Source organism: Sprattus sprattus (assembly GCF_963457725.1).
Source record: "Sprattus sprattus genome assembly, chromosome: 1".
In the NCBI taxonomy this organism is placed as follows: domain Eukaryota; kingdom Metazoa; phylum Chordata; class Actinopteri; order Clupeiformes; family Clupeidae; genus Sprattus; species Sprattus sprattus.
Window position 1 is genome coordinate 67,064,482 of NC_137920.1, and position 22,862 is coordinate 67,087,343.

Below are 22,862 nucleotides of genomic sequence, written 5' to 3' on the forward strand. Positions count from 1 at the left end.
TGTTCAATAGGGCTGGGTGATGCAATTTGAAATAAATGATAATTTCACAGATTTATCTCGGTGACAATAACTCTATGATCCTTTTTCTTTTATATGCCAAGTCTTCCAATTCCATAATCACAAAAATTATTTGGAAATTTGTAATGAAGGAATTTCTGTTGTATGTGAACTCACACACACACTCACAACCAATCACAACCTGACATGACAACCTGACATACCTAATGTGATAAATGTATTTAGGTCGATAAGAGGTTAAAAATGATGGTATTGGTACATTTCTGATTGAATTGCCCAGCCCTAGGCTCTTCATGGATAAGCCAGGTAATGCTACCAATCCAAAATGGAAATTATTAAAAACATATCAGTTAATGTTCGAATGTTTTTAATTTTGAAGCAACTTTAAAAATCTAAAGGATACATCAGAAGAAATCTCTCTCCACATAAAACAATTTAAGACTTAGAAGCTGCTCGGATTATTTATATAAGGGCATGTAACAATGTATCAACTTCAAAGGATAGTGTGATGAAAATAACACATACTCAACAGACAGATGTAGGACAATTAAACAGAATGAAATAGTTTAAGCAATCAACATATAAAACATTGCATAGTTTTTTAATTTAAAAATGAACTACACTACAACTCTTAATAATAAGAAAAGGCTCAACATATGCCAGGACAACACCATACCACAATGATTTCATAGAAAGATTTACCATTGTCAACAGTCAGTAAACTTATACCAACTGTGAAACATTATGCTCCATATTTAAATCACCTGCACATTTCAACATTCACCACAATGCACTTGATTACTTCATTTACAAACATTAAATAAAACAATGACACTACCTTTCCACTTAATATGCAGTGGTAGCACGTATTGCACACACATCTATTGGGCTTGACTCTTTAAATGATCAGAGTTCTGTTAAGGCGAGCATAGGACAGCACCAGTGGAATTATTGTCACTCACAGACAGAGGTTATCTTAAGAGTGTAAGGCTATTTAAATTCATTATGAAATATGAACATATCAAAGTGAGGTTATTATAAAGTGTGATACAGTTTTCTGAGTGTATTTTGCTTTTGCCACTAATTGTCTCTTATTCCTGAGTAGTACAAGACATTAAAGAGGAGTGTATTAAATGTTATGACTATATACATAAAAATGTTCAGTCAAGCTGATGAATACATAAATCATTACTCTTTAAACATATAAATCTTGTTAATTTCCTAAAATATATCTAAAACTATCTGACCGCTGGGAAAGGTTTTGACAGTACCGTCACAAAAAGTTTCAAAAATAGTATTTTACATATTTAGCTCCACATATGTGGAATTCATTTGCATAGTTGAATCAATGATTTCATAACTGTAAAATATTTGTTAAAAACGTTACTCTCAAACTAAGCAGATTTATGTGAAAGCATTTCTTTGTATATTACAGATTGGTGCAAAAGTGCGTTTTTATTCTGTTTCATGGACAGTTCAGTGAGTATTAGGGTTAACTAATAGTACCTATATCTAGGTGATTTCTGAGGCATTACTGATCTATTTTTCTGATGGCATGGGCTGCTAATGTCTCTCGTCGAGTTGTCACAAATGCCTGCTGTTTCTCATAATATGCAGCTTCGTTGATAAATGTAGCATATACTGGGTTGGGACCTTCATAAGGGATGGTTCTGCCATCAAATGTTTGGAACATAGGATCACCCGGGTTCAGTGGCTCCCAATCACAGTCCTTAAAAGAGTAAGAAAGAAAGAAAGAAAGAATGAATAAGAGAGACAAAGAAAAGGAGGAAAGAAGGAAAAAAAGGAAAGACACAGAGAAGGAAAAATTCAAAAACTCTTAAATGTTCCTGAGACTTACAAATGGAAGCCTTATTTGAAGACGTGTTATCAAATAGATATCAGAAAGACACATTCTGCATATTCCGTTTCAACAGCTTCCTGCTTTTCTAGTGTTTGGGTGGAAAAACACAGAGGCCTTGGAGTCACAGCGACCAGCCTGAGCTTTCTGAGTCACAGGCATTCATGCGCATGTGCCTTTACGCTCATTACAATACAGCAATGCCTCACAGCTCTGAGTTAAAGGCTAATGTATTCACTTAAGCACAGCAACATCTCTCCTAAGAACACTGCTGACTGATTGAGAGCTCCAGAGCAGGGTAAACAACATAAATACAAACTAAACAGCAGACTTAAATGCAAACCATGTCCACTATATACCTGCAAATCTGGGTGCACCATGGCAGTGATGTTGCCGTTCGTGTCTCTGGGGTAGTCCATCCTCTCTTGAACTCTGAACACATCAACATTGCATGGAGGAAACTCCACACCTAAGAAAAATAAAAAATACATGCAGACGCAGATCATTAACTATGGTTTATGACATTCAAGAAGCTATTGATGATGAAACAGTGTAACACAGGTCAGGAAAAGAGGGTGATTCTATTATTTGATGTGGCTATGTGCCATCTGCGCAAAACTATTTGCTTGGTGTAAATGTTTTGACATCACACGCAAGTTCTGCCTTTTCATGCAGACGTTCATACTCTAGGCTACTGGCAACTGTATACACATTCTTATTAGATCTTGAGACAATTGCATATTTGTTGTCAGACAGAAACAGCAGCAGCTCTTCTGACTGTTGAACATGTGAGTTTCACTCCGTTTGGCACGAAATTCGAGTTCAAATTCTGTGCCCTTTCATGAACACTGCTGTGATTTTTTTGCAGCTGTCCCGCACCATGTGGATCCGACACGTGGAAGCGGACTCTGAGCGGAAAAAAATAAAATCAGCACCACAGTGGCGCATTCATGCACAAGCACATGGCCCTTCCACAACACAAGATCGGAACACCCTGAGAGCTCCTAATTACATGGAAACCGACCAACTTCCGAGAACATTCTATTCACCACACAAGAAAACCCAGCTCCCCACTCACCCCCACTTGGCACTCACAGCATATTTATGTTGGGATGGAGGAGGGGGTGAGGGCACAGAGACAGCGGAAAAACTGAGTTTGCACTAGACCTGAGAACTGCAGACGCTGCAGCGAGTACTCATGAGACAGACAAAAAAAAAATGGGAAGTCTGGCGACAGGGGTATTTCAGAGGGACACAAAAGTCAAAGCCAGAGTCGCGGATTAAAGCAGAGGAACACGGAGGCCTGGTGAGTCACTCCTCCATGAACATGAGCATAAACCGCAAAATGTCACTCATTATAATGCAGACAATCACTTCAGGGCACAACGCTCAGTTTAAAATAACACAATGATATATGATGGGTACAAAACAGATGTCCCCAAAGTCCAATCCTCAGAACAAAATGATTGGTCAGCCAAGAGGAAATAAGCGTAATCTTTCATTGAGGTTGTTAGGTTTGATTAAGGATCGCTGCTGTATACATCTAATGTTGCATTAACACATACCTTAAAAAGGAATACATTGATAATTACTGACTGACATTTCTTATAACACCTCAGTCCTTTTCAACTTTTGATTCCCTGTCATATTAGAAGCTGCCTGGCATTTTTCAGCAGGGCAACATCTTGCTTTCTAACCTGTGCTGAAGATCCAGTGCACTTACCATTGTTGAAAAGCTCAATAAAATCAAGAGCAGTTTTCATTATCACCCTCATGGACTCAAATATGTTGCTCCTTAATACACCCTGAGGCTGTGGGCCAACCTCAAGACCTGAAACGAACCAAAAGATTAGACACCTAAATGGCTGTACCGGTGACATATTTCATACAGTGTATTTAAACAGAACAACCGCAGAATTCATTGTGGTCTCATGGATGCTAATGTGAAGGAATTCAGAAGACCTGAGGACAAGCTGTTTTGTGAGAGCCGCAAAAAATGTTCAAAAGTTCAACACATCCGGCACCGCATTTCGCACAATGTTTTTCTTTCAGTTTTGTACTTTGGTCTTACCAATGGGGTGCTTGGCTACGGAGCGTGAGGTTGAATACTTAAGCAGTGGGTGTTCATTCAAGAGCACCGAACAACTGGCTGGAGCAATGGCTTTCTGCAGGGCAAAATAACAAACAAGTGCCTTATTTGTTTAATGAAAAAACAAACCACCACACAAAGTCAGTGGGAACACACCTCCACACACACATTCCTTCAAGCAGCAAACATGTTAAAAGTTTTCGCAACATACTCAAAACATCTAATGTCACACTTTATGTCACAATTATTTAAGTGGTAAAATTCTACCCTTTAAAAAAAAGAGACATGTTTATGTCTTGTTTGTGTATGTTCTTAATTCCTTGGGTTATCCTTAAATCTTGGAGCTTAATCTCACCTTAATGTACTGCACCATCTGGAGAGTGAAGTGGTCAGTTGAACTCTCCAGAATGAGAGTGCTGCCCATGTTGGAAGTGGTGTTGTGAAGGTCAAAGATTACATCATAAGCATCTGCTGTGCCTTTAGGGCCAAACATCTTATTTATCTCCTGTGCCCTCCGGACTTCATATGGCAGCTCATCAGCACAGGGTGCGCTGTGGAGAAAGAATATTTAAATAGATGCAGCCTGTGACGCCTCAACAAAACAAGGTGAGAACCCTTGCTGCTCAACTGGTACATCGTGAGACCTACAACCCTAAAGTCGCGCATTCCACGGAAACACCTGTGCTAATACAACCGTGCTTACTCTAGCATTAGTTGAATTGTCCGGAAAATGATAAATAGCAGACACAAGTTATTGCTTCTGGTATATGTTAGGGCAGAAAATACAGAGAACTGCTGCATGACTGCATACAATGTATTATAATTTACCTTCCATGCTTGACCTGTGAGACACTAGAGGATTCTTGTGTCCAACTAGATCAACTATTTTACAAACCAAAAACACAATGGTGTGAATTATTATAATTATGGAAACCTAAGTAGTCATACCTAAAATATTCAAACTACTTTCTCTCAAGTGGTAATTTGAGCAAACACTTTGCATTTACTGCATTTGCCACAGAGAATGAGGCCTTAAACTAACACTCTTTCCTGAACCTCTTCGTGCCTACAGTTTATCATCATGTGACGTTATTGACTAGTTTCAATGGCTGACACCTCAATTCAGAAAACCGTGTCAATGTTATGCTCCATGGTAATAGTGAAGCATGGCATATAAGTATATTTTAAAATGTGATTTATAGTTGCCTTTCATGTTAACTGTATCCTCACGATTGATCCACATGCAAGCAAGAATGTATAGATGGGATGTCTGAACCACATGTGGCTGTGCTAAAATTGAACTGTCCTATCTCTAAATGAACGAAGGCTATTGTTCAAATTCCACTCATTTTAAATGTGCTAATTTACAATGGCCAAACAGATCATGCAGAGCGTATGTATTCGGGCTGTTTTCAGAATGCATTCAGGAGCCCTTTATTTGAAAGAGAAAGGAGAACACAGCTGAGCCCAACACTATTCCAATCTAACACAATTATGGAGAAACGGCTTTTCACTGGCTATGCAAAAGTAACATGACAGGGAACAACAGCAGTGAAGTGACACACTGCGTTTGAGGGTGGATGTGTATAATAAAAAGAACATTAATAACACTGCATACTGTGCACACAATCGGTGAAGCAAAAATAAAACATGTTTCTGTTTTGAAATATTTGGAAACTGATTTTACAACACGAAAAATGCTGCGAGTGCAGTAGGCTACTGATGGTTTTCATACAACGGCCGTGTTCATATAACTCATACAATACAATATTCCAAAACTAACCGGATCCAATCCTGTAAAGGTCATGGTTGCCTACTTACTCTTGCAATATACCTTGAAGTCACGAACATCAAACAGTGCAGTTATTGTAATATCATATATGATGACCTTAATGATACACATAGTGCAGTTTTTGACAGCCGCCAGGGCCGTCCATGACCCCAGACAACAAATAACATAATCACGTTTCGCACTTAACGCTCTACAGACGAGAAAGTCCTATAGGCTTAACAAGTTAAGACGCTTAACACATTCCTATAACACATTCTTGTTTCATTTGGCACATTGTTACATGTTTTTACATCATCATCAACAACAACAACAACAACAAAAACGACAACAAATCTGAACAGATAAAGTTTCGTGTTCCATCAGACTGACTGTTTACGTTGGGTCGAAAGGCTATAAATGGCTAACACCAGACTAAAACGTATACGGGTAGGGTAACATTTCTTTACCTGAGGTTTTCTGGTGTGAACGCTCGGTTCAAATCTGTGTCGACGTATCTAGTGCATTTCTCGACAGCCCTGGGGTTTGTAATGAAAGGTTTCGTCATCACTCCGCTTCTTTGAATATCCTCTCCATTCTTTAACCACATATTTACAAGCATAATGCCGGACATCTCATTGCCATGTGTACCCCCAAAAATAGCCACTCTTCTGGCTTCGTTAAAACAACAGACACCACAACGCGAAGTCATAGCGCTCACTCCTGGAGTGTTTTTAGTATGGAGCAGCTAAGACAAGCCTACAGCACAAAGTTATCGTTACTGTCAGCACTGGCTATGCTTTTGTTCTGTGTGCGGTTGCCAGTAGGCTATTACATAACTATCGCCGTTTGAAAGTCCGCGTTCAGTCACCGTGCAAAACTGCGCGTTGTACATTAGTCAAAGGGGTTGGGTTTTAAGATCCTCCCTCTGTAACCTACATACCATAGCTTGACAGTTCGTTTACACTTTGCATATATATTTAATACTTGTTTATGGACAGGCTAGAGACATAGCAGAAATCTTAAGTCTACTTAAACAGTGTGCTATATTTAAGTTTTCTGCACGTGTCAGGTCTTTTAGCGGACAGCCTTGGTTTGGGAAAGGCATGAGCTCTTTAATTCGATAAGAGGCTGCTCGTGGTAAACACATTAAGTCCAATACAGGTACACACGAACTGACCATAGGAAATATAGCCTCCAGTTCACATTTTGACAAAGAACATATTTAATGTCACGTCATGAATGCTATTGAAACATAAGGACATTTTCATAAGTCATTTTTAAAGTTCAAAAGTAAAAAAAATGAGTATAAAATTCAATGTAATAATGTAAACAAATATACACAAAACATGTGCTTTACGTGGGTCAGTGATTAGACCTCCTTTAAGCACATTGAGACCTCTCAAATATGAGCTCATACAAATACACAGAATGTAGGTTTGCAGTCACTCAGTGTCAAACTATATTCTCAATTAAAAAAAGGAGCAAAGAAGTATCCACAAAATATTAATGACGGATATAAATTCATCAGAACGCAAATAAAAGACTCAAAAATATCTTCTCATCTGTATCTACAAGTCACAGTATCATGGCATCATGAAAACACTTTTACACTTGGTCATCCCTTTACTAACTGCCTTTGACTCTTTTCAACAGTATGGGAATGATGACACACAAGATACCCCATTACAGTCTAATGTAGACCAACAGTGGGAGGTAGAAGTGTTAACATCCTTTATTTTTCTCCCAGACATTAACTTCTCTGGGTAGTATGCTTTTTACCATCATCTCATCCCACACATTTTTGTCAGGTGTCTATCAATAACAGGCTGCCCTACTTCTCCTGTCTATGCCATGTTCATAATTATTTTAACATCCCCCAACTTTTCTACACATTATGACAAAAAGGAGGGAATTCCTTTACTGTCCTATTCAACCATCATAATGTGTATACCCATCACATTATAGTATCTTTATTTGGAACTGTTTAACTCAACATATATTTTGATTTGGAGAGATCTGGACATTCTTCAATAATTTTTTTCTTTTTCTTTTTTTTTTTCTTCTGTGGTGGGGGTGTTAAACCAGATGGGATATGTGAACTGAGTAATAACGGGTCTACATCAACAGTCTGAGATGTGTCAATGTCAGACCTCTTTTTGCCCACAAGAGAGAGACACATGTTCTCCTCAAGGTCTACATCAACAGTCCGAGATGTGCCAGTCCTCTCGCTCACATCCATGGCATTAGAGTCCAGCGTTACATCCTTTTTTTTCCTCTTTCCTTTTTCTTTATTGTTGGGACCGTCTCTTAGTTGAACCTTTTGGCCTTCAGGTGTGTCAGAGTGGACTGGAGCTGGATCCGTTTCAAAGGAGCAGGCGCTTTGGCATGTTGTTTTACTTGTACCTAGTTCCCGCAGATCGTGAGAACAGTTATCTTCAGATCTTATTGCTTCTAAGCTACATGGGTTGCCACTTTTATGTCTTTTCTTCTTCTTTTTTGGGGACAACATTTGAGCTTCAGGATTTGTAGTAGAGCAAATGTTGCCATCTGATGTGTAATTTTTCCTCTTCCTTTTTTCTCCACCATCTGGACCATCACTTATCTTTTTCATCCTCTTTCTATGAACAACTTCCTGTACACTGGTAACTAGGTACTCCTGAGAGAAACTGTTTGCATCTTTGAGGGAATTCAATTCTTCCACTGTTCGAGACTCCACATCGTCCTCCTTCCTTTCTTTTGTCTTTTTCTTTTTCTTTGTCGAGCTGTTCAACATCACAGAATTGTCATCGCAAGATGGCACCTCACAAACTTCAGATGATAACAGCTGTTTATCCCTTGCCTTCTCAACAGGAGATAAGGCTTTGGGATCTGAAGTTGTTTGCTCACATTCCAATGCATCGTATGTTTTCTTTTTCCTCTTTTTCCTCTCTCTCAGTTGGTCACGCTGACCCTCAGGTGGGTCTGAATTAATCTGTTCTTGACTTTCCTGTTGAACAGGATCTTCTACATCACATGGGTTCTCTTTGCTTTTGAGTTTCTTCTTTTTCTTCTTTCTCTGGGATAACATTTCTATTTCAGTTTCCGGTGCAGGGCTAAGCATGGTGTCCTGTGAAATACTAATATTTTCTCTTGGCACACTGCACACATCCACTGCTTGAGATTCCAAGCAGTCTTTATTATCCTTGTTCTTTTTCTTTTTCTTCTTCTTCTTCTTTGCTGTACCAAGCAATGAAATAGAATCACCATCAACAGTTTGCAACTCACAGTCTTGAGAGGATGGCACAGCACTCTCCATGGCCGGCTGAATCTGAGTTTTTTCCAGTGCATCGTATGTTTTCTTTTTCCTCTCTCTCAGTTGGTCACGCTGACCCTCAGGTGGGTCTGAATTAATCTGTTCTTGGCTTTCCTGTTGAACAGGATCTTCTAGATCACATGGGTTCTCTTTGCTTTCGTGTTTCTTCTTTTTCTTCTTTCTCTGGGATAACATTTCTATTTCAGTTTCCGGTGCAGGTGCAGGTGCAGGTGCAGGGCTAAGCATGGTGTCCTGTGAGATACTAATACTTTTTCGGGGCACACTGCACACATCCACTGCTGGAGATTCCAAGCAGTCCATCTTATCCTTGTTCTTTTTCTTCTTCTTCTTTGCCGTACCAAGCAGTGAATTAGAATCACCATCAACAGTTTGCAACTCACAGTCTTGAGAGGATGGCACAGCACTCTCCATGGCCGGCTGAATCTGAGTTTTTTCCAGAGCATCGTATGTTCTCTTTTTCCTCTTTTTCCTCTCTCTCAGTTGGTCACACTGACCCTCAGGTGGGTCTGAATTAATCTGATCTTGACTTTCCTGTTGAACAGGATCTTCTACATCACATGGGTTCTCTTTGCTTTTGTGTTTCTTCTTCTTTTTCTTCTTTCTCTGGGATAACATTTCTATTTCAGTTTCCGGTGCAGGTGCAGGGCTAAGCATGGTGTCCTGTGAGATACTAATACTTTTTCTTGGCACACTGCACACATCCACTGCTGGAGATTCCAAGCAGTCTTTATTATCCTTGTTCTTTTTCTTCTTCTTCTTCTTCTTTGCTGTACCAAGCAGTGAATTAGAATCACCATCTACAGTTTGCAACTCACAGCCTTGAGAGGATGGCACAGCACTCTCCATGGCCGGCTGAAACTGGGTTTTCGGTTGGGGCACAGAATGACTCTCTAATGACAGTGACTGTGTTTGCAGGATGCTTACCTCAATGTCTGTTTGGTCATTTTCTGTTTGCTCAGCAATGGCTACATAAAGTTCATCTTCTGTGACAGAAACATCCCACGCCTGAGATGTGACATGAGGTGGATTATGCATGGTGTCAGGGCTAAGCATGGTGTCCTGTGAGATACTAATACTTTTTCGGGGCACACTACACACATCCACTGCTGGAGATTCCAAGCAGTCCATCTTATCCTTCTTCTTCTTCTTTGCTGTACCAAGCAACGAAATAGAATCATCATCTACAGTTTGCAACTCACAGCCTTGAGAGGATGGCACAGCACTCTCCATGGCCGGCTGAAACTGGGTTTTCGGTTGGGGCACAGAATGACTCTCTAATGACAGTGACTGTGTTTGCAGGAAGCTTACCTCAATGTCTGTTTGGTCATTTTCTGTTTGCTCAGCAATGACTACATGACGTTCATCTTCGGTGTCAGAAACATTTGAGGCCTGAGATGTGACATGAGATGGAGCTTTGTAGTTCGGACTAGCTTGGGATGTCTCCAGTACCTGTGTGCAGCAGGACTTATCATTGACTCTCTTCTCTTTCCCATTGTCACTGCATGGAGAGCTGTGATGACCAGCCAAGTTTTTTGAGGCATCCTTGGTATTCTGAACTTTCCTTGTTTTCTTGACCTCTGAGTGACTTGATTGTTTTGGTCTTCTTGATTGCCCAATTTTTAAGCCTTTTGAGACATCTTTGGCATTGGAAAGTTTCTTTTTCGTTTTCCTGACTTCTGACGGACTTTTCCTGGTATTAGAACCCCACTCTTGTCTGTTTCTCTTGTGAAAATCCTGAACAAACAAAGCTCCATCCTGCAAGGAAATACATTTCTTTCAGCAATGGTGGAATACAGCAGGTGTCAATGTATTCTCAGAACAAAGTTTTTCTACACTTTTGTTTTAACTTAGTATGATATTTTAAGTTAATTTGACATAGGTCGCAGCTATTATGACTAGTCATCTTGTCTATTTGATGAAATGTTTCTCCCCCTCCTAGAGTGGAGTCTTATACATTGAAAAATACTCGCCAAAATACTCTATTGCCAGTCTTAAAACAAATAAAAAAAGAGTAAATGTTAATTTTATAAATGATCCCATATTGAATACCAATCAATGTTAAGTACAATCAAAGAGTATCCGATCAGGGCAAACATTCTCTCCTCACACTACCTAGACAAAACTCAAACTTGGCAAAAAGCCCCACTCTGTTGCAATGAATGAGTATCTGTATTAGTGTTTGACAGGAGTTGAACACTTAGCTTTGGTTGTCCTCACCATGCAATACCAGATGAATTACAGGAGGGACATTTTTTATCAGTTTGGGTGTTCAACATCAAGATGGAAATATTTGAATTCTGAATTACATACCACTATACGTATGTCCTCTTGGTTGTCTTTGTGTTCTTCAGTCTCTTCTTCCAAACCAGATAAACTACAAAGAACCACAACTTATTTATGACACCGACATGACTGCAGAGCTGCATTGTTGATGGATATTTGAACCTAGTTCTCAGGTTAGAATTCCCAGTCTCACATAACTTGGATTAGGTTTAGCTTATTATCTGTGTTTAACTTACTCTGAAAGTGGATCCTGGTATTCTGGTGTCTTGCTCTTCTCTGTTAAAGACAAACTTTTCATGCACTGGAAGAATCCACCTATTGAAGAGTTCTTAAAAAAAAAAAAAGGAAACAACATGGAGGGTCAAATCAAAGTCACAAAACCACTAGCATGTACTAGTTTGGCAATGTCAAAAGATTACATGTACGTTTCACAGCGAACCTTCACGCTTAATATAACCATGCCGTAATTGTGCACAATGGAACTCAAAATAATTCAGCTGTTTAGGCTTAATACATGATTAAGCCTTAAACATTCTAGTTGTTTGCCGAGAATTTAATAAAAATAGCAAAAAATATTAAATAGGGCAGTAAATAGTCAGAACATTTTACACTTTTGAGAGATTTTGAGAGCAAGTCCTTGAGTTTACTATTAATCACATAAACAAAAATGATTGAACCCCTATTCAAAACTTCCCTTGTAAATCTATTAAATAAACCTTTGTCAGAGAGCTGGAGGATTTTACGCATGAAGAACGGGCTAAGACACCACAGCTGTCAGAGCCTTATGAGCACCAAAATGTGTATTGGAGGTTTTCAACGATGAAGGTTACTGTATAGAATTCTGAACACATGAACAGTAACAGACAAAAAATTATCTCATTTGATTCATTTGTAAACTCAATTTTAATGTGTAAAATAAACTTTCTTTTGTGGTTTATTGTGGACCTAGTTGACCTATGTTTTCTTTAAACTGTCTGCAAATGACCAGAATATTTTCAGGGTCAAGGGCGTTGAATAATTTTGAGTTCAGATGTAAAATATTGCAACCACAAAACTACAGATATAGCCTATGCATCTCAACCAAAATCCTGCATAGCCATGTTAAAACATATTTACCACTAAAGTTTGCCGCTGGAGAGAGGTCAGGCGAAATTTTCGATGATACTTTTGAAGGAATGGAAAGTGTATCTTCCTCTTTCGTACACTTGCTTCTCTGGAATGGGGCTTATCTCTGCAACTGCTAGGACGCCAGCTGTCTGTCTTACTGTGAAGTTCAAAGAATGCGCTTGTTTCATCGCTTTCACTGTCAGAACTCTCCTCACATAAATACAAGGGATGGGACTGTGACCTCGCCCGATTCCTCCTCACTTTTCTAAGCGGTGGAGTTGGAGTCTCTGCTTGTGTTAGGAAGATGCTGTTGCCCGAATCACTGAGGGGGAAAGGGGACAAGAATGAAACATTAAACGTACTGTAAAACAACTACTTTGGTTTGCTATACTTATGGTCACTGGAAGCTTATAACCAAATGGATTCAGTCCACAAATAAAATACCTGTCTGAAGAAGCCATGTCATTTTGATTGGGAAAGCCATGATTTCCCTCTTCTCTACTTCCATTGTTTAAGATCTCTGATTCAGGCAATATACTACAGTTATCCAAAGCCATCTTCATGATACTGTTATTGTACTCCTTCAATGATTACAATGATCCTGTTACTCGAGTCAGATGTGTTTTAGCCATCACACAGCAGTGTCTTCTAACAGCAGGCAACAGAAATCAGGATCCAAGACATATTAGTAAGCTGCCCGTATTGTCGAACTTAATGCACAATGCATCTAAGACTAACTAACCTCTCACCACATAATAGTTCGTCAATGGCAATGTTGCGAGAGGACTCTTACTTCACATAACACAGCTAGTTGACTAAAAGTTAGCTGTCATGTTTTGCTGCATATTTCCTAAACGTTCTAGCAAATCTAATACATCTATACCCAGTTCAGCTGTTGCATGTACCGGCGTGAGAATAAATCCGAGCACAAAATACACTTGTATTGCAGCTTTAATTTAAACAGCACAACCTAAGCGCACACCCTCAGATACAAGCCGCATTCAAGCACGCATGCTCGGAAACAGGAAGCCACTAAGTGTCACGTCTACTTGTCCGGTGGAAAATCGAGTACAGTAACTAACGTTCCTATTTCTGGGTCTGTGCCATAAGAAAGAGTCTGGACAGTGTGTAATCATGTGATCCACATCCCGTGCATTTAAAAGCCCATGCTAAGCGATTCTCTGGCTTGCATTTTGACTGAATATTCCCTACCCAGCCATGACAAGTAACAGCCCAACTGAGAAGTTCAAGCTACACGTTCCAAGTCTAGAGGAGTTATGTGAAGGTAAAGAATGAACGCTATCTGTAAGGTTGCAGCACACAGTTGTGTTTCTTCTGCCTATTAGGTAAATAGGTTAGAAAACTAACATATGCAGTAACGCAAGACATTTATAGGGGGTACTTGTATTGGAGACTTACATTCACGATCGCGTAATATCTTATTCATTTACACAGACTAGGTTTGCGTTTAATAGAAGTAAGCGAACCTACGCCATAGCAGTTATTTTTCAAGGCAAAAGTCCAGCATTTATAGTTTTACGGCCACCATTTACGAAATGGCTCGTTAATTTTGTCATGTTGTGCATAACACATGTACGTAGTTGATAGAGATCCAATAGTTTTTAATAGCATGACTGTGACTTATTTTTCCTCATCAAAGAACTGTTGTATTTTTCAGTTTTGGAAAGTGGTCTGAAACAAAATTTTGCTGATGCAAAAGTGTCTGTCACTGACTGCCCAGACCTTACCCAGGAACCATTCAAGTTCCCTGTAAAAGGTAAGAATATAAACTAAGATTTATGCAGACATTTGCAACACAACTGGTTTTCAGGGGTTCTCAGTCCCTCTCCTCGAACCTTTCTGTCCTGCATCTGTTCTTTTCCATGTAGGCTAATTATAATGCCCAGTTTCCACTAATCAAGATAGCCTCTGTCAAGTTAAGTCATATGCAAAACCAGCAGTAGCCTACAGGGTTGTGTGTGTGTGTGTGTGTGTGTGTGTGTGTGTGTGTGTGTGTGTGTGTGTGTGTGTGTGTTTGTCAGAGAGAGAGAGAGAGAGGGTGAAAGATCAGCACTGAAAACCACTGATTTATAAAACGTCCAGCTTTTAAGTATTTAGCCTTTCTTTCCCCTTACACTCAACAGGTTTGTGCGGTAAACCACGGATTACAGATGTTGGCGGCGTGCCTTATCTCATTCCATTGGTTCAGGTGGAAAAGGCAAGACTAAAAGTCTAGTCAATGGTTTTATAAATGGAAAAAAGACACAAAACAATGTGAGTAATCTTGTATTCTGTTCTTCTGTTTTTTGAAGCTCTATAACATGAACGTGCTGTCCAAGGAGTTGGAGCTACCTGGTGCATTTATCATCGGAGCTGGTGCTGTCTCTTCAAAAACAGCTGGAATGAATGCTGAGGTCAGTTAATGTTAAACAGTCACTTACATTTAGGATGGCATTACTCTGGGCTTGTGATTGTAGTAACAGGCTGCAACTTGAGACCATACAATTAGACAATGTATTGTACATCAGTCAGCTACTGATTGATGGGGTTATGCTCCATATGGTACAAATACATCTCTTCAGTCTTAATTTCAATAAAAAGCACTATCATTACCTAGTCATTACCTAAGTGTAAGGACCAAATATTCAGTTACAATTGCAACAATGTCTAGCATTTGACTAACAGTGTGCCCAGGTCTGCTGTGTGTGTTGCTCTGGCCTTGGGACAAGATGATCCCCAAGGCCCCCTCCCCAGCGCACAAATCACCTACTGGCTATGTGCACACGGCAATGCACACACAGCACATGTTCCATTTGTGCACGGCAAAACCGCTCTTCTCTCCAACACACCGTTGAATCATTAACCTTTGCAATGGCCCCCACTAGCCTTATGCTACCCTTTGACCCCCCCCGACAGACTGAGTGTGCCTCCCAAACTGTATACAACAAAAGTGAGTACACCGTTCTGCAATATCACTTAAATGTCAAATGATTCCAAATTGTATAACCTTATAGTAATTGCATTAGTTTACTTACATAATTGTAATGTTTGCCAAGATGCAGACATGTAGATAGATACAGCACATAGGTCCAGAATTGAGAAAGTTGTGGTGATCAGTCACATATCATTTTAATAACCATGTTCCTGCAATTAGGCTAATTGGAAATCACAGGTGTATTGTCGGTGAGCACAGGTGTATTCACTTCTAATGCATTGAGTTTCCACAAGCCTGTATTTTTACTATGGTCTTTCTTAAATATTCATTTTTGATTGTGCATAAGAGGAAATACTCTACTTGTGAGCGTAGAAATAATGCGATTACTGAGAGGTGATATCATTTCGAATCGTTTAACATTTAAGTGATATTGCACTGGGCTGTACTCACTTGTTGTATGCTGTACGTCATATGAACTAGGATATCAATGTTGACACTTACCTTTTGGTCTCTCATGATTCTTCATGGCCTTGACAAAGCCCCATTGATGCATGCTGGTCAACCCTATTGATTTAAGTGACTGTCTAAGAATAGATATTATGCCGGAGAATATATATGATAAGCAGACTATTTGGGTGGTGGGGAATGTTGATGATCTGGTGATGATGATCTGGTCTGGTGAGATGATGATGATCTGGTCTGGTGAGATTTTACATTATTGGGCATGAGCTGTTTTATTAAATCATATTATTTATTTTACATAATGAATAATATTTAAACTACGTTATTTGCCTGCTTTTTAGTTAATGCCCCTGGTGCTAACTGAATCTGAAGGGAAGCCTGCAGTAAATGCTAGCTACTTTTCCTCCGTCAATCCAGAGGATGGAAAGTGTCTACTGGAAAAGTACAGCGACAAGTTCCATGATTGTGACTTTGGACTTCTGGCTAACCTGTATGCCTGTGAGGGGAAATCTGGGAAGGTGAGAAAAGGGTTTTGCATAATTAAATATCTCGATTTTACAATTTCTATGTAAATTTATTCAGAATGGGTCCTTTAACTTCTTGTAGTGGTTTGAAACTCAAAAGGACTGGATTGTGATTTAAAGAAAAATTGGTTAAATCATCCAGTGATCATATGGCCAAAGAACAATGGATGTGTTATGTACTAAACATCACATTATGTGTCTATATTAGTCATGGTACCTTTTCAAGACTTTTAACAGAGAGAACCAAATTGATGTGTTGAGTGTTTGTTTGTTTTGTTTTTGTGTCCTTAGGTCATAGAGGTGAGAGCCAGCCAGAGAACAGGACAGGACAGTCTTGTGACATGCATGAGAAAAGCAATGGAACAGCGGTACCTTGATAAAAGCTTGGGTCTGGGTGGGACTTTCATCATCCAGAAAGGGAAAGCAAAGATCCACATCATGGTAAAATTATCGTATCAATGTTTTACAGACAGACAATTTTCATTAAGCTTAATTTATTAACTTCTACACAGCATATGGATGTTTTTAAAACAGAGTATGAAAGATCCTTCATGTGATGCTTAATAGTGCTGCAAGCGATGATCATGGTTTTAGTTTCAAGCCTATTAGATGTAAATGTCACAATGACCCATTTTCCCCAACAAAAACACACATAAAGATTAATAGGGGATGTGCAATTATTTTGACACATCTAGATTATTAACAAACTATTCTTGTGAATTGTGCCACCCCCATTTGTAGCCACGGGAGTTTTCGGCCTGTCCTTTGCAAACTGAGGATGAGGTTAACAACTGGCTGAAGCACTACGAGGTCAGCGCTCCATTCATCTGCCAGTCAGTGATGGTGTCCAGGGACCCAGTGAGTACAGACATAACCTAATGGCTTTAATTTACCGCTATGCAGATGTAGTGAGAGGTAGCAGCAGATTCACTAGCCAGAACATTCACTATATGCCTCGGCTGTTTAAATATGTGAGGTACTGAGTACATTCCTTTGGAACAAAAACTAGCTTTCAGAAGTGACAATCTGTTGTGACACTTCATTTTGGTTCATAGTGCCGTGGATGGAACATCCATTTTTAGAGTATTGCATTAGCTTGTTGATTTTACTCAGGAGAAGCGCATATGATATATGATAATATGGTTGTCATAGATTGTTTGAAATACATATCTTCTCCCTATTCTCCGTTTCTTTTCGTACTTGTAAGGGTTTGGACCTTCGCGTGGAGCACACGCACGGCTTCAGTCACCATGGTGAGGGTGGACATTACTACATTGACACCACTCCTGATACTGTGGAATATCAGGGGTACTTCCTTCCTGCGGAGTACATCTACCGCATCGACAGGCCCAAGGACACGCACAAGATTGGTAGAGATTGAGTATGATAAAAATCTGACCTCTTTATCATCATCTTCATCAGTTGATTGAACATGTAGTCACTATACCCTTAAGAATCCATGTAACATTATGTGTTTGGATTTGAAAACAAATTATGAAGTAACAAGTCAATAACAAATTACTAGACTGGTACCGAAGCACTTTTTTAAATTACTTTTTGTATGATTCCGTTATCTTTATACTGGCTGATGAAAGGCGATAACTGCAAATAAAAACAATTTCACAGCCTTGACCTCTTGACATTTTTTATCAATTTCATATCACTACCCATTTACTCACTCAGATCTGTATTCCAACACTGGACTGTCTCTCTTTCTCTTGGGTGAATGGTCCATGGTAGGTCAAATTGCATGAGAAGAACGTTTTTTGAAAAGGAAGAAAGCCATCCCGATCTAAAGCATAACCTCTGACATGAATATGGTCAGTTTTATGTTGTTTTTTGTTTTAATTAAACCAATTGGTTCACAACAATATTTTTGTAAAAATACTATGATTCCACACTGCAAAAGACGTCTAAAATAAACACAATTTATGGTCTCCTCGCAATATATACACTATTGCTCTGCACTTACAGTACATCACTACATTCTTTTTTTTTGATAAGATTTGTTTTTGGCCTTTTATGCCTCTAGTGGATAGATCAGTGCAGAGTTGGACAGGAAATGAGGTGGGGAGTGGACAGGAGAAATGGCATCGGGCCGGATTCGAACCCATGACCTCCTTGAGCTTCAAGCCCATATGTGGTCAAGGCTACTGTGTGAGCTACAGTGCCCCCCTCTTATTACCATTTTGTTGTGCATGACTCACATTCATTCCAGAGTCTTGACCATCCAGCTCCAGTTGTCATGGAATTGTATGAGGCTGTGGCCTCTGGATATAAGCAGATTGGGCATTCCCAGGGTAAGTTAGGACGCAACTAGTACATATTTACCTTCCATGCTTTCAGGAGCTGCCTCTATAGCCTGAAATGTACCCCTGAACTCGTCATGGTGTATGCGTCAGGCAAACTCACCCAAGTCTGTAGCACCTATATGCTGAGTCAAGTGGTGATGGCGCTTCAGATTCCCATTCATTCTGGAAAAGAACTACACAAATTGTAAGTGCTGATCACAATTGTTTTTTTTGAGAGGTTCAGAATGCAGCAGTATATTCTAGGCCACACAGGTAAGCTAGGCGCTGTTTAGTAAGCCTTGACAAGCGAGGGGCACAGGGGCTGTTTATATGTACGGTCTCTCTCCAGCTCTTGGAGAACTCCCTCCACACACACGCACTCATATTGCTTGTTTGTGTGTGAAATTATTTCTTAAAATCAAATGTGGGAACCCTTGTAAACTCAACTCACTCTGCAAATACAGAAGGTCTTACCCCCTAATCAACTGAGAACTTTATTTAATATAGCTACAAAAATAATGGGCCTAGTCGAGAATTTTTGGTTTCATTTAACATTGTGTTATTGATGACCTTTCCTCTCATTTATCGTCCTTGACCCTTGAATATAGTCTGGTGTAAGTGTTGCCCACTTCCAGCCTTGAGAGCCAACATGAGAATGAAAAATAGATTAAAGCATTGAAAATCCAGTGCCTTGGTAACACTCACTGATGTGCAGAAATGTGCCCTGCCGGCATTACAAGTAAATGTTACACTAATTCAAGTCAGTTGTTAAATACAAAACCCAACTTGCCTTGCAGTAGAATTTGGTCAATAAACCGCGCAGCATTCATTTCTGAAAAGTAGTTCTGTCAGTGAAGATCGGCTTTGAGGATCTATAGAAAGTGCAACTAAAAAGGAAAGAAAGACAATCGAGTCGAAATAAACTCAGCTAAGCCATTTCCCAGTCGTTAAAGCGTTGTCTGTCCAATTTTATGATATTGGTGAACAAACCCCAAATAAATAAACGATTGCGCAAGAGCACAGTGGTCTCGATCATTCGGTGTCTCGCGCATGATATTAGTAAGATGTTGAGTTCGAAGTTAGAATAAGTGAGCTTACTACATCCCCCTTTTTCTTCAGAGAGCACTGGTAATGTAAATTAACGTTATGTGCCAGGCCATTATATGTGTTATATAACGTTAAGTTAACTAACGTTTAGTCTGACAGTTGGAGACACTGACAAATGTTCTGGGCTTAAATTTTATTTTGGGGTTACTATGACACAATTTTGTTGGGTAGCTAGCGTTAGCAAGAGAGCGCGAAGGTTTTATTAGTTTACCAAACGAGCATTTTACTTAACCATAGCCCGAAATTGTGTCTAGGTTCCAAGTAGATGTGTGATAAATTGAGTTGCAATGTATGACGATATGTCTTGTTTAAATTTTCATCGAGTTTATTTTGTATTGTTAACTGCAAACTGCAGCAAGTTATATTGAATGGCTCTCTAGTTAGGTAGCCAATTAGCTACATATCTACGCTAAAGTTACTGGTAGACTAGGCTATTTTTCTCAGCTAACCTAGTCAACATGGTAGAAATAAGGTTCGTGGAAATGTTATTTGTAGTGGCAAGGCAATGTTAAGGCAATTTTTCTGCCCATCACTTTAGAGGGTGTCTATTTCGCTATGTTAGAGAAAAGAAACTCAGGCTTGAAAATATCATGTTTACTGGAATGGAACCGACAGGGAGATGTCATTAGTCTTTTCTCAACAGAGTGGAAATATTGTCAACTTCAGAGATACAATGAAAAGAACTGATACACACCCCAGACCGACAGCAGGTGAAGTGTTAAACCATTAGTAGAACTTTGAGCCCTGATACAGGGTAACAGTTATAAGTTAACCATTAGTTATATTATGTGAAATATAGTAATTCATTGTTTTAGTCCTAATAGCCTCCATGCCATGTGGAATTTGTTGTCATAATGTAGGCTACCTGCATAATTCATATTAGATTTTTGACAAAAAGGTATCCTGTCAGACCAGACCTTATGTCATAGTCGTTTGTTGTTCATTTGTGCAGGTTGCCTCTCAGTGCCTTTATTTAACCAGAGGAAACGCAGTAGATTGCCACTGACATCAAATCCCTCCGAAAATGAATTCTGCTCTGCGGTTGACTTTAATGATCCGAGTGACTTTGCTGATTCTTCGTTCTCATCAGGTATTTTACAAAGAAAGTTGTAGAAGAGGTTTGCTGTCATAAAATATGATGCGGTGACAAAACCACAACAAAATGAGTAGCCATATTTTCCCAAAATGATCCACAAACTGACCCCTGTCGATTGCTTTCAAGGCAACATGCCATATTTACAGAGTCAAGGCCAAAGGCCCCCAGTGTCCTCGGCACCCAGAGGTCCATGGAACAGGCCAGTCAACCATCAGCCTCAGCAGCTCAGCAACCAATCAGCTCGTTGCCCTGGACCAGCTGCGAGGGGTTACGCACCTCTGCCTCATCCCCACAAACCTGCCAACACCTGGTACAACACTGGCTTCACTGTTGCATGTGACATTGAACTGCACAGTGACACCAAACAAGTTACAATTACTTAGGCGGATCAGTGAATATAACCTGCTATTATCTACTTCTATAGTTTTCTCTCACTGTCCTTTGTTAGTAGCACATTAGTTGGCTATTTACAAAGTCTCATGAGTAAGGAGTTTTAAGTGTTACACAGTAGAGGTTCATGGTTTGCAAGAGGTAGAGGTCAGCACTCCTGTGAGGTGCGTTGGCTGATGTGGGTAATCTTTGCCTGTTTGACCTAATCACCCCTTCACCACACAATTTCCTCTCAGGTCTCAGCAGGGGGCTCTAGGCAGGCAGGAGACTGTGGTGCCCACTAACCAGGGACAGAGTGTCTCCTCCTACGGCCGAGGAAATGTGCAACCCAGCCAAGGAAACATGCAGCTCAAACCTACACCTCTTAATCACAGAGGAAATGTGCAACCCAGCCAAGGAAACATGCAGCTCAAACCTACACCTCTTAATCACAGAGGAAATGTGCAACCCAGCCAAGGAAACATGCAGTTCAAACCTACACCTCTTAATCACAGAGGAAATGTGCAACCCAGCCAAGGAAACATGCAGCTCAAACCTACACCTCTTAATCACAGAGGAAATGTGCAACCCAGCCAAGGAATCATGCAGCTCAAACCTAATCCCCAGCAGCTCACTGTGCAACAGTCATTGCGCAGACAGAGCTATGGCTGTGGGGGTGTAGTGCAGGGTGGGATCCCATTTAATGACCCACGTGCCCCTCCTGCACCCGAACCTCAGAAACAAACAACACAATGGAAGTTCAAATCATCATCCCTGCATGGGCAGTCAAAAAATTACAACACAGACTTTAAAGCCATACAGCCAACTCCACAGCATCAGGTACAAAGATCTTTTCTCTTATTGGACAATAAGTAATATGTATCGACTTACATTATATTGTATGTAACTTTTATCTGGAGAAGGCTCCAATATTGCAGGTGAAAGCTGCAAACGAGAAGTCTCTCCGTATACTAACTGTTGTCATCGAGGGCATGAGACACTGGTGTCAATTCAAGAATAAAACCCCTATGATATTTGAGATTTTTGGTAAGACTAGACCTATGAATAATCTTCCAACATCTTTTCCAAAACGTAATGAATTCTTTTTCAAGACCTCTGAGTTCTGAAAAAGACAATATTCAACACATTGACATTTTTTGCATTGGTTTTTTTATGTCCTCTATTCTCAGCAAGTCTAGACTCAGCAGTCACAGATGGAAAGTACGGTGCAAAGCATTTTCTCATGCGGACTGGTAGAGATGTCGTGTCATGTGTTTACTACGAAAACGTAAGTCCCTGAAAACACCACAGTGAGATGTGCTGATTTTTAACAATTGAGTGTCAGTTATTGATTACATTTAGCCAACAGCTATACCTTACACTTCTGTCCCTCTGGCTTCAACTCAGGACCAAGCACTTCCAAAACTTTTCAGAGGTTTGGTGCACAGATGCATGGGGAATTATGACCCGCAGAGGGACACGTTCACCTGTGTGTCAGTTAGACTGGCCTCCCACCACGAGCAGAAGAATTCCCAGGAGGCTATTAGGGCATCTGATGCTGAGATGAGGCAGCTGGTCCAGTCTCTAAGTGAAATATGACCCGCAGCAGCCACAGATTGACAGTGCGACACTACACACA

At 40.0% G+C, this 22,862-nt stretch overlaps 3 protein-coding genes and 1 long non-coding RNA gene across 4 annotated transcripts; 2 read left to right on the forward strand and 2 right to left on the reverse strand.

Moving 5' to 3' along the window:
* Positions 1-481: 481 nt before the first annotated feature.
* On the reverse strand, positions 482-6,445 carry aspa (aspartoacylase; the record flags this gene model as incomplete). Its single annotated transcript, XM_080856820.1, has 6 exons — positions 482-1,747; positions 2,236-2,345; positions 3,600-3,707; positions 3,948-4,041; positions 4,321-4,516; positions 6,204-6,445. The coding sequence occupies 6 exons, from the start codon at positions 6,443-6,445 to the stop codon at positions 1,550-1,552; spliced, it is 948 nt and encodes a 315-aa protein (XP_080712946.1). The 3' UTR covers positions 482-1,549.
* A 4,239-nt stretch (positions 6,446-10,684) lies between these two features.
* Positions 10,685-12,697, reverse strand: LOC308376133. The gene is made up of 4 exons (XR_013968909.1): positions 12,449-12,697; positions 11,569-11,660; positions 11,360-11,423; positions 10,685-10,804 (listed from the first exon to the last, which is right to left on the reverse strand). It is a non-coding gene; the product is annotated as an uncharacterized lncRNA (long non-coding RNA).
* Positions 12,698-13,571: 874 nt separating this feature from the next.
* On the forward strand, positions 13,572-17,977 carry cUnh11orf54 (chromosome Un C11orf54 homolog). Its single transcript, XM_080832476.1, has 8 exons — positions 13,572-13,724; positions 14,118-14,216; positions 14,584-14,657; positions 14,752-14,853; positions 16,178-16,354; positions 16,652-16,801; positions 17,102-17,218; positions 17,568-17,977. Exons 1-8 carry the CDS (start codon positions 13,658-13,660, stop codon positions 17,739-17,741), a joined length of 960 nt encoding a protein of 319 aa, XP_080688602.1. The 5' UTR covers positions 13,572-13,657; the 3' UTR covers positions 17,742-17,977.
* Positions 17,978-20,431: 2,454 nt separating this feature from the next.
* Positions 20,432-22,822, forward strand: spata22 (spermatogenesis associated 22; the record flags this gene model as incomplete). The annotated part of the gene is made up of 8 exons (XM_080837340.1): positions 20,432-20,468; positions 20,711-20,848; positions 20,981-21,164; positions 21,481-21,619; positions 21,851-22,063; positions 22,144-22,270; positions 22,414-22,511; positions 22,631-22,822. The coding sequence occupies 8 exons, from the start codon at positions 20,432-20,434 to the stop codon at positions 22,820-22,822; spliced, it is 1,128 nt and encodes a 375-aa protein (XP_080693466.1).
* Positions 22,823-22,862: the final 40 nt, after the last annotated feature.

Bases quoted from the DNA above. Each gene is read 5' to 3' on its own strand.
- cUnh11orf54 (XM_080832476.1), top strand. From the start codon at position 13,658: ATGACAAGTAACAGCCCAACTGAGAAGTTCAAGCTACACGTTCCAAGT. The intron at 14,854-16,177 runs GTCAGTTAATGT...CCTGCTTTTTAG, and splicing joins CAGCTGGAATGAATGCTGAG to TTAATGCCCCTGGTGCTAAC. The intron at 16,355-16,651 runs GTGAGAAAAGGG...TTGTGTCCTTAG, and splicing joins GTGAGGGGAAATCTGGGAAG to GTCATAGAGGTGAGAGCCAG.